We start from the raw sequence: 15,226 nt of genomic DNA, 5'->3' as shown, positions 1-15,226 counted from the left end.
TTTTGGATTTTAAAATGATGCTGTATCATCTTTCAGATTTGGTCGTATTGGCCGTATTGTGTTCAGGGCTGCCATAGAAAAGGGTGTTGAAATTGTGGCCATCAATGATCCTTTCATTGATCTTGATTACATGGTGAGTCCAAAACTTTTCATCTTATGCTAGCTAGTTTACCCGACGTTGCCCGGGTGTTAAAATGTTGACATTTTCTTTGCTTATATGATTTCAGTTATTTCTGTTTTCTTTTCCTCTCCTTGATAACATTAAAGGTGAGACATTAATATTTCAGATTTACATGCTGAAATATGACAGCACCCATGGTAAATTCAAGGGTAACGTGAGCAAAGATGATAAAAAACTTATTGTCAATGGCAAATCTATCGCTGTTTTCCAAGAGTAAGTAGAAATCGTTTTCATTCAGTTTTATATATATATATATTTTTTAGATAGTTTAATGTTAAATAAAAAATCAAGGGTGTGAGTTCTATATAGAAATGTTGATTTAATTTGAATAAATAAAATATGCATCAAATGCACTTGAAAGCCAAATCACAACACAATATTAGGAAAATAAACTTATTTGAAATTTATAATTAAAATATACCGGAGCCAAACTCCATCCTCAGTACGTTTCTTTTTTTTTCTTTCTTGCCATGTTGTAAAGTTGGAGAAAGAAAAAGTTTGTAAAGAGCTGCGCGTTGTATCTCAGTGGTTGTATTTTGAAATGTTGGAACTGTGCGTTGGCAACACGAGATTAACGTCAAGAGTATAAGGTCCGTTATAGAAACGTTGATTTAATTTGGATAAATAAAATATGCATCAAGTGTGCTTGAAAGCCAAATCACAACGTAAAATTAGAAATAGACTTTTCTTTCAACTTTACAACATGGCAAGAAAAGAGAAAAAAAAAGAAAGAAAACAACATACTAAGGATGGAGTTTGGCTCCGAAATATATTTATGTTTTAAATTTCAAACAAGTAAAATATTTGTTTATTTTCCTAATATTGCGTTGTGATTTGGCTTTCAAGCTCACTCGATGCATATTTTATTTATTGAAAAAAATCTTTTATAATCTTCAAAGCACACTGGATGATAGTGGGGCAAGGGTGGAATTGGATGTTGAAATAGAAAGTTTAACAAACTTTCCTGATACAAAAACTTTAGAAACATTAGATATTTTCGTATTATTTGGATTCATCAGACTACTGTTCTCATCTTGAGTGTCATTTTCAGAACATTTCGGTTGATGTAATCTTTGACCTTCTTCGGGTGTATCTTGTTGAACTCAGAAATATTTCTGTCAAACTTGAGAATTTGGGCGGCATTTCAAAAGCAAAGATTCATGGTGACGTGGTTAGAGTACTTGGAAAAATCAATTGTAAAGTGATATTCCCCGGAAGGTTGACGGTTCAATTTGGTGTGGGCAACCAAAAAATACAACTGCGAATTACTTAGGACTTCTATCCAGTCATGGCTGACAGAACAAGAGCATGCCATCCCCTACAGAGTTCTGTTCGAAATTCCATCCAAATTCCTGAGTTTGACAAGATACACCTGAAGAAGGTCGCAGAAATTCAGATACCTAATATTAAATATTTGTTAAATACAATGCATTATAATATGCATGAGGGAAGAACAGATGTACATAAATCTAAAACAATGTCAGAATCGTTAGAAAATAACCTCCAGACTATAGTCGAATCGGGCCGCAAATGGATGGTAACATTTAATGCTAGTAAAACTAAGCTGCTCTCCTTTAACAATTACAAGACACCTTTCCAACTGCCAATATCCAAATATGACAAATAACACTTTACCTGAGAATTCTAGCTTCAAACTCCTTGGCCTAACATTTGCGGGCAATATGAACTGGAACAAATACATAGAGGACATTGCAAAGGCTGCTGCAAAGAAGGTGGGCTCCCTCTAACGAGTTAGAAGACTACTCACACTTGAGAGTATCCTGTACCTCTACAAGGCCACCATTCGCCCATGCATGGAGTATTGTTGCCACATTTGGGCTGGTGCATCTACCACTAGTCTCTCCCTCTTAGATAGTCCAAAAAAAGTTGTCAATCTAATCGGTCCCACTTTGTCAACTAAGCTCCAGCTCCTGTCCCATCATCGCAATGTTGCATTTCTGTTCCTGTTTTACAAATATTTTAATGGAATGTGTTCTGATGAACTCGTTGCACTTGTACCCCCTCGACGTACATACCCCTGACAAACCTGCTTAGAGCAATAAGATCTCATCCCTTCACTGTTGAGATCCCTAAATGCCAGAATGCTTTCTATTCTAATAGTCTCTTCCCTTGAACAGCTAGACTTTGGAATTCCTTCCCGTTGCCTACTTCCCTGGCTGTACTGATATGCAGAAGTTTAAATGTAACATAAACAAATATCTTGTTAATCTTTCCTAGACATGGTCCCAAATAGTAGCCCCTTACGTCCAAGTGGCGATATGCTTTGTAAGGGGTGAACATGAGTAAAAAAAAAAAAAAAGAAATTCAAATTTTAATTAAAAAAAAATTAAAAAAGAACAATATTTTAAAACATTGTTTTTTAGCAATACTAGGTGACGGTGTACGAATGTCAATTGAAATTTTTTGTTGTTGTTTTTTTTTTTTTTTTTAATTTGAAAATAATTTTTTTAAATTGACGAACTCAGAATAAAAAATGACTAGTCCAGTAAGACAGTCTTCTATTTTTAAGGGAATACTTTAGTAAGCTCAGCGCATGACGCGCTTAGCAACCATTTTTCTGTAAGCGGATTTGGTTTCTATAAAAGATAACATTTTAAAGAAAATTCTGCGCAATTAATAATTATCAAATATTTACATATTTTGCATGAAAATAATTCTGAAACTGTTATCTATATGAAAATGGATGATATATACAGATTTATCTTATCAATTTTGAAATATTCTTTGTCAACTTTGCTTGGTCGTAACTTTGCTTCCTGTGGTTGTAAAAAAAAAAATCAAACACCAGTAGAGACGGACTTCTATGTTTATATAGCCTGTAAAATTTCAGTCATATCAATCAAATTTAACCCTGCACATATATATCCAAACGTAACGTATAAAATGTAAACATTGAAAAAACTTTCCCTTTTTGTTGTCATTTTTTACCATTTTTTCATTTTTAACTTGGAGCATAAAAACATTGAACACATAAAAGAATTGGAATGCTTATTCTATTCTCTTTCTATCAATGTAATTCTTTTAAAAATTGACCAACAAATAAAAAAGATATGACTTGTTGAAGCACATTAGGTATGTAATATTGTTGATGTCCACGAAAATACAGCATACTCTTGTAATGCTGGCAAACATTCAATTCACACAAATTCTGCCTTTTTATATAAAGATATTAGACAAAAAAAAGTTACCAGTTGAGTCAAATATTGAGCTTTGGTTAGATGGCAGGAGGTTCAGTAACATTTTAAATTCCAAATAAATCACTTTCTGCTCTTCCCAGATTACATAGTATTACTACCTGTAGTGATATTTTCTTTTGTGACTGCCCTCTTATCTGTTTGCTGTCTCTTCATCAAACTAGGAAAATAGGGGAGACACAATATAATATAAGAGTGGTCGGAAGGAATCAAATAACATACATTGAGAAAAGGTGAAAGTGATAAAAACTTGATAAGAAATGGGTCATTTGGTATGTTAATTACAAATTACGACTAATTAGAAGAATTAACATGGAATTTTTTCAAACCTAACTTAATCTCAGAACTAAAGAATATTTAAGCATGGTTTTGTGATTAAAATATATATGGAAACATTAACACGGCTTTAGTATAATGATAATAATTCTAATCCACTTATAATACTAGGTGTAGAGAGTTATGCTACTTGGACTAACCAGAAACAGGCAGGAGTTATCTCCTCCTCAGTCTATAAAATACGAGCACGTGTACTGGTGACTCTCTTCCAATGCTAAGCACTCTTCCACCTCTAAACAAGGGACATTTTCTTTGTATGTGTGCATGTCTGTCCGTCAGTCACTATTTTTATAAATGTAAGAAATACATTGTAGAATTTGTCTTCTTTTGATATCAAAATGTCTTTTAGAAATGGAAAACATTGCAATCATACTAAAGTAATAAATTCTCAACAAATTAAAGAGATGCTTGCAACCGAAACCTTAAGATTTTCAGTCTGATGTTCTATGCTCTGACCTATTTAAATTTTCTTAAAAACGGATCTTTAAACATTATCTTAACAAAATAATTATAGCTTTAATGTGATGTCATATATAGATTTATGATTTACGTCATATTTCTAAGTACATATAGTAGTGATGGGGCGATTCCAATATTGTTTTTGATTCTGATATAATCATCGATTCCACTTTTTTTTTAATATCTAAATATAGTTTTTGGAGGGAGAGTGAAGGTCTGATTACCATATGAACCCATGTGCAAAGTGAACTAATCTAATTAGGTTCAAATTTTGACATGTGTCATTTGAAGGTTAGTACTTTATAAAAATGTGAAAACTATTTTTATGAAGTGTTCTATAAGTTTTAGTTTCACTGAGAGTTTAAATCAATAACTATTTCTAAATTCATTTAGATGAGCCATAGAAAATTAAATCTTAAACGTTCTGGAGCATCGGAAAATGGGCACAAAGTTTTACGGTACTGATTCTGATATATCAAAAAATTCTGATTCTGTTTTTATTCCCAATTCTGATTCTCAACATAGTATAAGTATATAAGTGTGTCAATGTATCTTTTTAAAATAAATTGTATAATGTAAAAATGCACCTTACGAGTGGATTTAAACAGCCTAGCAAAAATATGCAATCAGAGGGAGCATATATTTGCTAGACTGTTATATCATTCAAACATTGTAGTGTTTGAATATATACTTAAGGGGCAGTTTTAGTCATTTAGAACTGCTTTAAAGCTTCACTGCTCACTCATTTTTTTACCAAATTTCAAACAATTACTACAGTTTATAGATCACCTTCTCAGCTATATTGTGAAAAAAATGTTCAATTTTCGTTCAGTAAAACAAAAGTTATGATGAATTTAATGGTGTTCAAAATCGTAAAAAAAAAACAAACGTAAAGAGGTGAATGGCGTTTTTTATGATTGGTTTCCATAGCAACCACGTCGCTTGAGTGACTACTGTTGCTACCAATTCGCCGCACTTGTGAAAAGAGAAGTAACAAATGAAACAGAATGAAAGCATGAAAGGGAGATAATTGGGGGGAGACTTTATTGAAAGCAGACAAGTGCTGTACATTGTTATTACATGTGTATGTTATGTCTATGAGGGAAAAATATAAGACTGAAATTAAATAAAAAAACAAGTGAATTAACTGGAAGCCTGGAAAAATCATGGATTACAATAGAAAAATGCGAGCATGACAATATGGCTAAGCTTAAACATGGAAAAGTAAAGGCCTGGTGGTTAAAATCGAAAAAGAAAATTCTAGTAAAAAAATATAAATTTATAACTTAAAATATTGCAGCATTAAGAATTTTTTTAAATTCATGTAATCAATTCTTAATGCTGCAATATTTTAAGTTATAAATTTATTATATTTTTTACTAGAATATCTCATCCTTTTCTTTTCCAGTTTTAACAACTAGTCCTTTACTTTTCCATGTTTAAGCTTAACCATATTACTTTTCATGCTCACATTTTTCTATTGTAATAAAGCTGTGTGTACGTCCAGCTAAAGGTAAAAAAAGAACTACAAAACAACCATAAAGTTGGTATTTTCTTGCTCGGTGTTGCCACAGATGAATATCTAAACAAATTTTTTTGAATTCATAGGAGGGGATGTAATATAGGGAAAGAATTATTTCCTTTATGCCAATTCATTCCTTCAGAAATATATATAAAGGATAGTTGTCTGTGTGTACGTCCAGCTAGAAAGGAATGGGCTAAGTAAGGGGAAAGGAGAGGGTTGAGAAGAGGGAGGAAAGAGATGGATAAAGAGAGGTAGAAAAGTTTTAATGAAAATAAATTCTTAATACAAAATGAATTCCAAATTTTGTTTCAAATTATTCTTGGTTTTGGAATTAACCAGATATTTTTTAATTTGACTAAATCTTTTAAAAATTCCCATCTTTGAAGGAAAGATCCGGCCCACATCAAATGGGGATCAAGTGGTGCTGAATATGTTGTTGAAAGTACTGGTGTCTTTACAACCCGGGACGCTGCATCTGTAAGTGTTTTTTTTTTCCTGTGTTGATGAAACTGCTAAATAAAGTTAATATAAAATGTAGAGATGCTTGTCATTTAACTGGAAATCTGATATATATATATATATATATATATATATATATATATATATATATATATATATGAAAATTTTCAAAGGCCATAATGCTTGAAATTGTCCAACTGGTATTGAAACAATTGTAACTTACAATGAAATACACTTTCTGTTGCAATCAATTCCTTTTTTGAAGTCTTGGTTTTGTTAATACAGTATATTAATGCTCAATTATGAAATATGATAATTTTGTAGCATACTTTTTAAGTCATCACTCTTTAGCTTAAAACTTATTGGTATATGAAAATTTACTGAATTATACGAACCCAGTAAAACTCAGTATATTACAAACAAGTATATATATATATATATATATATATATATATATATATATATACAGAGAGAGAGAGAGAGAGACAGACAGACAGACAGATACATACATATATATATATATATATATATATATATATATATTCATCTCAAGCCAACTCTGTTCAGATTAATACAAAGTGAACAAATAATTTAGTTGCATTAACATTTTGACATGTCATGTGAAGGTTAGCACTTTATAAAAATGTGGATTCTTCACGATTTTGTATAGATGGTCATGGATATCTCCAGGCTCATTCTTTCTATCTGAAAGTATGCTGTGTTGATGTGACCTTGTTCTCTATCATTCTGAGATATGGTCCTGTACAGTTCTAGGAGGTTCACCCTCTCTGGCTTTATCTTTCGCCCCTTTGAGAAGCATTAATTGTGCAATAGTACTTTCACTTAAATAACTGTAATTTTTAAACAAATCTAATTGGGTTCAAATTTTGACACATGCCATTTGAAGGTTAGTACTTCATAAAAAAATGTAGATTTTTATTTATTGCTATCTATACAAAATGGTTATCTCCAGTCTCTGGCATTGATCTTCACTAATAATACAATTTGCTCATTTCTGCAGGTACATTTGAAAGGTGGTGCAAAGAAAGTTGTCATTTCTGCTCCATCTAAAGATGCTCCTATGTTTGTTATGGGGGTCAATCATGAAAAATATACGAAGGACCTTCATGTTGTCAGGTAAAACCTATATTTTAACTCTGTGTGCTTTCTTTCAAAATGTATCGTTTCAGTTTGATTGTTTTTTTTTGTACTTTTCTTGTCCATTTTTCGTCTGTTAAACAAATCGATTTTCTTTTATTCTCCTCATCCCCAGCAATGCGTCTTGCACCACTAACTGCCTGGCACCGCTTGCCAAAGTCATCCACGATGAATTTGGAATCGAAGAAGCTCTCATGACCACTGTGCACTCTTACACTGCAACACAAAAAGTTGTTGATGGACCATCAAGCAAGGTGGGTAGACATTTTTAACATCGCTTTTTTTCTTTCTCCCCCCCCCCCCAATAGACTTCCTTTTTGGTCCCTCCCCGTCAAAAGGAGGGTGGATCTGTAAATTCACCCTTATCCGTTCGTCTGTCCACACTTTTCTCAATAACTATGCCTTGGAATTTTGCACGAACATTAAACATATGAGTAAAAAAAGTAGCAGAACGGATTTTCCGGAGAAAATTCCGGTTATAAATCATGTAAAATATCTGCATGAATATAATTACACGTAATAGTTAACTAAAAGATGATCACCCTATAAGAAAACTGAAAAAAAACTAAGAGGGAATTAATTAAAATGAATGTTTAAAAGAATATGCAAATTAGCTAGATCTTTTGCAGATGAATGCAATTCCATGACCCATCTATAACAAAGTTATATTTTCTTTGTAAATAACTAGAAAAGAGGCTTGCCTTTTTTCTGTTTGTTCTCAGACTTCGGGCCGGGACGTCAATGAGGTAACGGCTCGCATCGATGCCAAGCGCTGGCTTGAACTCGACGAGTCATATTTTGTGGAGAACATTGATCCGCCGCTGCCTAGGGAGAAAAGAATGGTTTTTCTAGCGATACTAGCAGGAAAAGAATGGTTTCTCTAGCGATACTAGCAGTAGTGAGTCCACGAAGGGATATCTGATCATCTACTTTAAACATCTGCTTAAAGTAAAGATCAGATGCAATTGGAAGAGGCGCCAAATTTGAATTTGTGTTACCACCATAAGCATAGCACACGCGGAACTGGGTCCTACAGAGCCCATCCCGCTAGGTTAGACAAATAAAAAGTTAAGAGACTCTTGACTGGTGGTACAAATGAGATCCTGTCCCCTGATTGTTTGTTTTTTGGCACTAGAGAACCTTCCAAGTCTTCTCGCCCCCCTTTTTTGTTTTTGACAATTATTTATTTTTCCTCCCTACTTGTTTTCGGTGCCCCAGAAAACAGTAGGTGATCTAACTCTCTAGATTAGCTCAGGGAGGGACCTTACTAACAATACACTAGGCAATTTTATTTTTTGCATATCTTTCCAGATTCGCTACCTCCCAACACAAACTGTTTTTCTTCCAAATTCAAGAACTTTTTTATTTTCCAACAATGAATTGAACTTTTTTCACACGCACACACACATTTTAATATAAAAAAAAAAAAAAAAAATTTTATAGACACACACACACACAGTAATTGTAAATATATTCTGTTTTGCAAAAACGCTGGAGTTTTTTCATTAGTTAGTTTAGAGTCCACAGAGTGAATGAAGTATTGTGGTAAATGTTGCCAGTCAAGAGTAAAGTCGCCAAAGACTCCATTTTTCACTGTAGTAACAAAGACCCTGCAACAATCCCCCACCCAGATCCTATACGGCCTTGTGCCTTAATTTGTTTTGTAATTTTGAATTTTGCTTTTAATTTATTTCAATTTTACATTTTGATTGTAATTTTCATTTTCACGAAATAAATTAAATATCGGGATCAAAGTGTAGTATCTGTTCTCTGATACATACACTGCGCTAGGCAGTGCTGTTCTGGCGACACATTCTCGTGCCCGGAACACCTGACGAGCTTGTTGGGTAGCGTTCTGTCCGCACCCCCACTTGGTCTGTCTTTCTCTGCTCTCCCCCCTCACGGGGGATCCGAGCTGATAATTTACGACCTTCCCGCGAGGGAGGGTCGGAAACACTTTCTCTCTTCCCTCCACTAACTTCCCACTCCCTCTCTCAGTTCTATCTCCCCTGTTGCCGCCTTTGGCGTCACTTCTTTTTGGCGCCAAAGTCGGCTCCTCACTTTGGACGCCAACTCCACGTCACTCATTTTGGCGATTTTCAATACAGGGAAGAGAGCTTTTTTAAAAAATGGACACCCACCCCAACCAGTGGCCACCAATACAGATACCCCCAGCCAGGGGGCTACCACAGGAAAAACTGCTCCCCAAGACGACGACTCCACAACAGGGGGAGCAAAAAGCAACGGGGCATACCACCCAGATAATAAACTGAAGGATGCGCGGAATGGCTCTGCTTGGCGGCTCAGCTGCCAAGGTATCCACGTTTGTCGATGATGTCACGGTCTTCGTGTCGAGCTTCAGAGACATTGAGATCGTGTCGGAGGTGCTTGCATAGTATGAAAGAATCACGGGGGTCAAGATAAACCGCAGTAAGTCTGTCGGACTGCAGTTAAGCGCCAGGAGTAGTAACGCAAACCTCCTGGCGCCCTTCAGCTGGACGGGTGGCCTGGTTCGGATCCTTGGCATGTGGTTCGGACCAGGTCTCCAGCTTGATAAGAATTGGTTGGAGGTACAGTCAAAGGTGGAGGCTGCGGTCAACGCGTGGCTACATATGTCTTCCCTCTCATCCTTTACCGACTGGCCGTACTTCCCCTGCCTGCACAACACCTAAAAGCTCTTGTCGAACTCTTGTCCTCCCTCCTTTGGGATAGAGGAAGACACTGGGTGAGCAGACAGGTCTGCTTCCAACGTCCGTGTGAGGGAGGTTTGGGAATGCCAGACTTGAAGTGTCATCGAGACGCCGAGAGGCTGGCCTTCCTGAGCCACCACCTTCAAGAAGATCAACCATGGCACCCCGCGATTACTGCCACTTTCCCTGACCTCATTCTCGACCCCACTATCGGGAGAAGTCGCAGGCCGCGGGGAGACTCAGCCTTCCTGAAAGAGTGCCGAGCCGCGCTAAAACGACTACCAAGGTCCAGCAACCTTGTGACTGCTACCCGTTGGGGACTCCACAGGGATCTAGTAAGGGGGGGCCGCCGACGACCCGCTATGCGCGCATTTGGGTTGGCAGCAAAGTGAGATACGCTCCGCGTGGAGTTGGGCGCCAGGTTCGAGTCATCTGAACAATTCGGAGTTCTCTCTAACCTGGCGATTGGCCTGAAATGCACTTCCACTTAACAACATACAATGCAGGTCTGGGTTTTTGGAGTCGTCTGCTTGTCCCCGTTGTGGAACAATGGCCGTAGAAACGACTGATCACGCGTTTCTTCAATTGCCGTGAACTCCACCAGTACTGGTCGTATCTCAGCAAGGTGACGGCTCGCATTGATCCCAAGCATCATTGCCCAATTACCGTATCAAATGTCGTTGACAAGGTGAGACCGCCGTGCGACCGGAAAAGACAAATGGTCTACATTACGATCCTGGCCATGGTGAGAATGGTGATTTGGACGTCGCATCTGCAGGGTGGCCAGGGGGGTGTTGCCTTTTTCTGATCAAGATCTGATCGCTTTCTTTAAACACCAACTACAGGTGAAGATCAGATGTGATAGAAGAAGGCTGCATCGTGTGGCATTTGACAGAAGATGGATACATGTAGCAAGTCTGTGTGTATGAAAAGGAGCCAAGTTTGAATATGCGTTCCCCGCCTAGGTGTGGAACACAGAGTTCCATCAAGCATAATCCATTTTCAGCCTCTTAGCTAGCCGAGTAAATGCTTCATCCCTCCCCAAGTAGGAAGCCTCCAAGATCCCCATCCCCTCCTATCTACATTTTTTTTTTCTTCTCACTCCTCACTCTAAATTTCACCCATCTTGGAGAGAAAGAAATCAATCACTAACTCCCCATCCCTCACACACAAAATTTTCTTTTCTCCATTTCGTCCTATCTATAGAGCATCCCTACTTAGAGACCGGCCTGCAGGAGCTCAGATTCCTTTACAAACCAAGTGAAACAGACGGTCTATCAACTAGACGAGGTTGGGAGGGTCCTACTAACCACTTTTTTTTTTTTTTTTCCCCTCGCCCTCGACACAAATGAATTATCGTATCATCATTGTTATCTTTTTTGTTTTTACACAGAAATAAAATGTTTTAAACAATTGGGTGCCAAGTAGGACGTCCCCAAGTATGAAAGGGCGAATGCGGTATTATGGTGAAAGAAGATTCTAGCTAAGAGAAACTTTTGTTTAGTTCTAGAGTGACAAGGATGACCAACGATCCCCATCTGACCCCCTTTTCGAGTTGGCCTTGTTCCTAAGTTTTTTGTTCATGTTCTTTTTTTGCCTGAATAAAAGATTTAATATCTCAAAGTGTAGTATCTGTTCCGGCAGATACTGCAAGCAAAAACCATATGTGGGGCAATCCCACATATAAGACGTTGATCAATGTAGGGGCAACCCTTCATACCAATTGTCACTATCCAGCTCCCATTTCCCACTCATCGGGAGCTGGTCCCCTTTCCCCTCCCCCCTCCCTCTCTCTCCACATTAAAAATCGGCCTTGTGCCTAATTTGCTAAGTGGGGAAGCAAATAAATACCAACCCTTCATACCAATTGTCACTATCCAGCTCCCCTACTCCCAGGGGAGTTGGTCCCTATTTCCCCTTCACTCCTCACTTTAAAAATCGGCCTTGTGCCTAATTTGCTCGGTGGGGGAGCAAATAAATACCTTGCCTTTTTTCGGTTGTTTTTGGCCTTCGGACCGGGATCAAAGTGTAGTATCTGTTCCGGCAGATACTGCAAGCAAAGACCATATGTGGGGGTAACCCCACATATAAGACCTTGGTCAATGATGGGGCAACCCTTCATACCAATTGTTACTATCCAGCTCCCCTTACTCCCCGGGGAGCTGGTCCCCATTTCCCCTTCACTCCTCTCATTAAAAATCGGCACTGTGCCTAATTTGCTCGGTGGGGGAGTAAATAAATACCTTGCCTTTTTTCTGTTGTTCTTGGCCTTCAGGCCAGGATCAAAGTGTAGTATCTGTTCCGGCAGATACTGCAAGCTATGATTAGCTATGACTAGCAAAGACCAGATGTGGGGGCAACCCCACATGCCTGACCTTTAACCAGCTCCCATTTCCCACCTCTCGGGAGCTGGTCCCCTTTTTCCCTTCCCCCTCCCTTCACTCCTCACATTAAAAATTGGCCTTGTGCCTAATTTGCTCGGTGGGGGAGCAAATAAATACCATCTGTTCTGCAGATGCTGCACTTAAGATAATTTGTACCAGTAAATGGAGGGGAAACCCTCTATACTGGGACAATTATTATTTTTGGTAACCAGAGTGCCCCCCTTTTTGCCTACTTTTAGGGGAGCTGGTTTTTACCCCACATTAAAAACGGTCTTGTGCTTTGATGGGGAAGCAAATAATACAAAAAAAAGAAAAACAAATTTATAGCAGTATAGATATAGATTAATAAAGGGCAGATTGTCGGCATACATATCTGATTGCATACTGTAATTATAGGAGCAACTGGACTCATAAAAAAGAATTTCAAAAACTACCTGGCTAATATACTCGGTGAACAAAGTGCAAGAGATTCAAACAATTACACTTAAAAAGGCAGTTAGAATCTTATAAAACAAATAAGAAAATTGAAAATAAAAAGTATAAGTGGAAACTGCACTTTTTGGGGTGACTATTTCACACAAATCAGATCGACTGTGTGTTGTATATTGAAGGGGGAAAATCCCGGTATTTAGAGAAATGACGTAATTAGGATCGTATATAATTATTATTAAAGGAGAATGCTGGAATCGAACTCGGTTATCAAAAGTCAAAATGAATACACTATTTAGATCCGATTCCAGGAATGCAGTGGAATTATCCATTGTAGTTAGAAATAACTATAAAAACAATGTTATCAGAGCAGGAATAGTGGACACTACAATAAAGGAATGTCCTTTGTGTCGCCAGGACACATGTTGGAAGCATATGCATCCTATGCACATTTGGTCGCATTCTAACGTCACAAAGAAATATAGAACCAATATATACAGTTAAGTTAGACTAGAGTTGGCAGTTGAGAGAAAAACAGCAAGTCGGAGTTCAGTTCGAGTTGAGTTGGAGAGAGAGTTAGCCTAAGCTCCTTTGGAAGCAAAGGGGAGGAAGACGAGACAATGTAATTTTGCCAGGTATCGGATTCTCATTCTTATCACCAGCTGGAAAATAAATGTCGTCATATTCTTATGTAAGCCTTTTGTCTTCATTTGTCATCAACTGCAAGGTAATGTGTTTTGTCTTCGTCTTATATAATGAACTTTCAAAGTGTTGACTGTATCCACCTCATCAATAATGTATCCCCTTCCACCCCGTGTTTAAAGAACTGTTCTTCTCTCTTTACATCTATATCCCTTTTATTATAAATGTGAACTCCCCAATTAATTAGGTTGTTGTCGTCGCTGTGTACTCTGTTATGTCATGTCCCCATCATGTACATCCCTATACCACATGCATGTAGACATGCTGTACTGGTATGGCTTTGTTCTCTATCATCATTAGGTATGGTCCTGTAATGTTCTAGGAGGTCCATCCTCCCATACTTTACCTTTCGCCCCCTTTGAGAAGAGGTTAGTTTATTGGTAAGCATCAGAAGTAACCCCATAGAAATTAGAAATTATACTGCAGAACAATTTTTTTTACTCTGAATTTTTGGCAAGCTAATAAGCGACAATCAAATCGCTACTTTAATCCAGAATTCTTAAAATCACTCTCATTTATACGGCATAATCACATTGACACACCGGTTCCCATCAGATCACCAAAGTTAAGCAACATTGAGCCTGGTCATTACTAAAGTGGGTGACCAATTTGGGAATTCCAGGTGCTGTATGAAGGAGGACGTCGACACCTCTCTGCAAGAGTTGCAAAAACCTAACGCTGTCAACTCCTTTGACAGGGATATTCATGCGACTGGGGACCGCTTGTGAATTTCATACTCTCATGGAACTTCCTCCTTCAGAGGAAGCCGGTTAAACCCAAATAGGGTTAGTGCTGACGCACACACACACACACACACACACACACTCTGATTTAGTCAATTTGTAATGATTAAAGCATTTTGAAGTAAATTCAATTTTGATGAGAAATGTTGGTTGGTTTTCAGTAAAATATTTTTTGTTTTTCAGGACTGGAGAGGTGGTCGTGGATCTGCCCAGAACATCATTCCCAGTTCCACTGGAGCAGCCAAAGCTGTGGGTATGGTTATCCCTGAACTGAATGGGTAAAGAGACAAATTTTCTAATTGGCTTTATTAGATTTCAATAAAATCAACATGGTTAGCCGGCATTGCCCAGGAGCATACACAACAAAATAGGAATGTGTGCATGGCATTCAAGATGAGAATGCTAGTCTGAATAATCCAAATAATCAATCCTCATCTCAAATATTCAGAAACATGACAAAATAGGAGCTAGTGTGTAGCATGTTTCTTGCAAAACCTCTTTCATCCTTCCCCTTTCTCCCTCACCATCTTTTCTCCTCCCCATCCCCTACTCTCCTGTCTCTATCACACACACACACAGGCATACACATGCTCACACGCACATATTCGCGCGTGCCGCATCCACATACATACATTCGCACGCACACACATATGCACACACATATGTGTGTTTTGACAACATAACTTTTATTGACAACATAACTTTTGACAACATAACTTTTTAAAAATCCAGCTTAATGTCGACCTTCCCCTAACTAATTCTATATCTAGTGATTCCCATATCACAAAAATTAATTTAAAAAAAAAAAATGCTTATTGAAAAAATTTATCAGCTTTGTGGGTGTGTCTTGTGTAGTTTTTACTTTTAGCTAAACATACACATACATGAACTACCAATATAAGGGGCGTTTCATATGTGTATCTGTATGAAACATAAAATATTGTA

The 15,226-nt window shown here is 37.5% G+C and overlaps 1 protein-coding gene and 1 pseudogene across 2 annotated transcripts in view; both read left to right on the top strand.

The window, feature by feature from the left end:
* Positions 1–15,226, top strand: part of LOC145263715 (glyceraldehyde-3-phosphate dehydrogenase-like) — a 33,374-nt gene that overhangs the window by 10,466 nt on the left and 7,682 nt on the right. For both annotated transcript variants that reach the window (XM_080120672.1, XM_080120673.1), the window contains exons 3-8: positions 37–133; positions 288–394; positions 6,103–6,193; positions 7,197–7,312; positions 7,449–7,587; positions 14,465–14,559. In XM_080120672.1, coding sequence (XP_079976798.1) covers positions 37–133; positions 288–394; positions 6,103–6,193; positions 7,197–7,312; positions 7,449–7,587; positions 14,465–14,559 — 645 coding nt within the window. The remainder of the gene's footprint in view (positions 1–36; positions 134–287; positions 395–6,102; positions 6,194–7,196; positions 7,313–7,448; positions 7,588–14,464; positions 14,560–15,226) is intronic.
* On the top strand, positions 14,054–14,172 carry LOC145264077 (5S ribosomal RNA; annotated as a pseudogene).

The sequence above is a fragment of the Euprymna scolopes genome, chromosome 39 (genome assembly GCF_053919585.1).
Source record: "Euprymna scolopes isolate OS-2025 chromosome 39, ASM5391958v1, whole genome shotgun sequence".
NCBI lineage: Eukaryota > Metazoa > Mollusca > Cephalopoda > Sepiida > Sepiolidae > Euprymna > Euprymna scolopes.
This window is presented reverse-complemented; position numbering and strand designations above follow the sequence as displayed.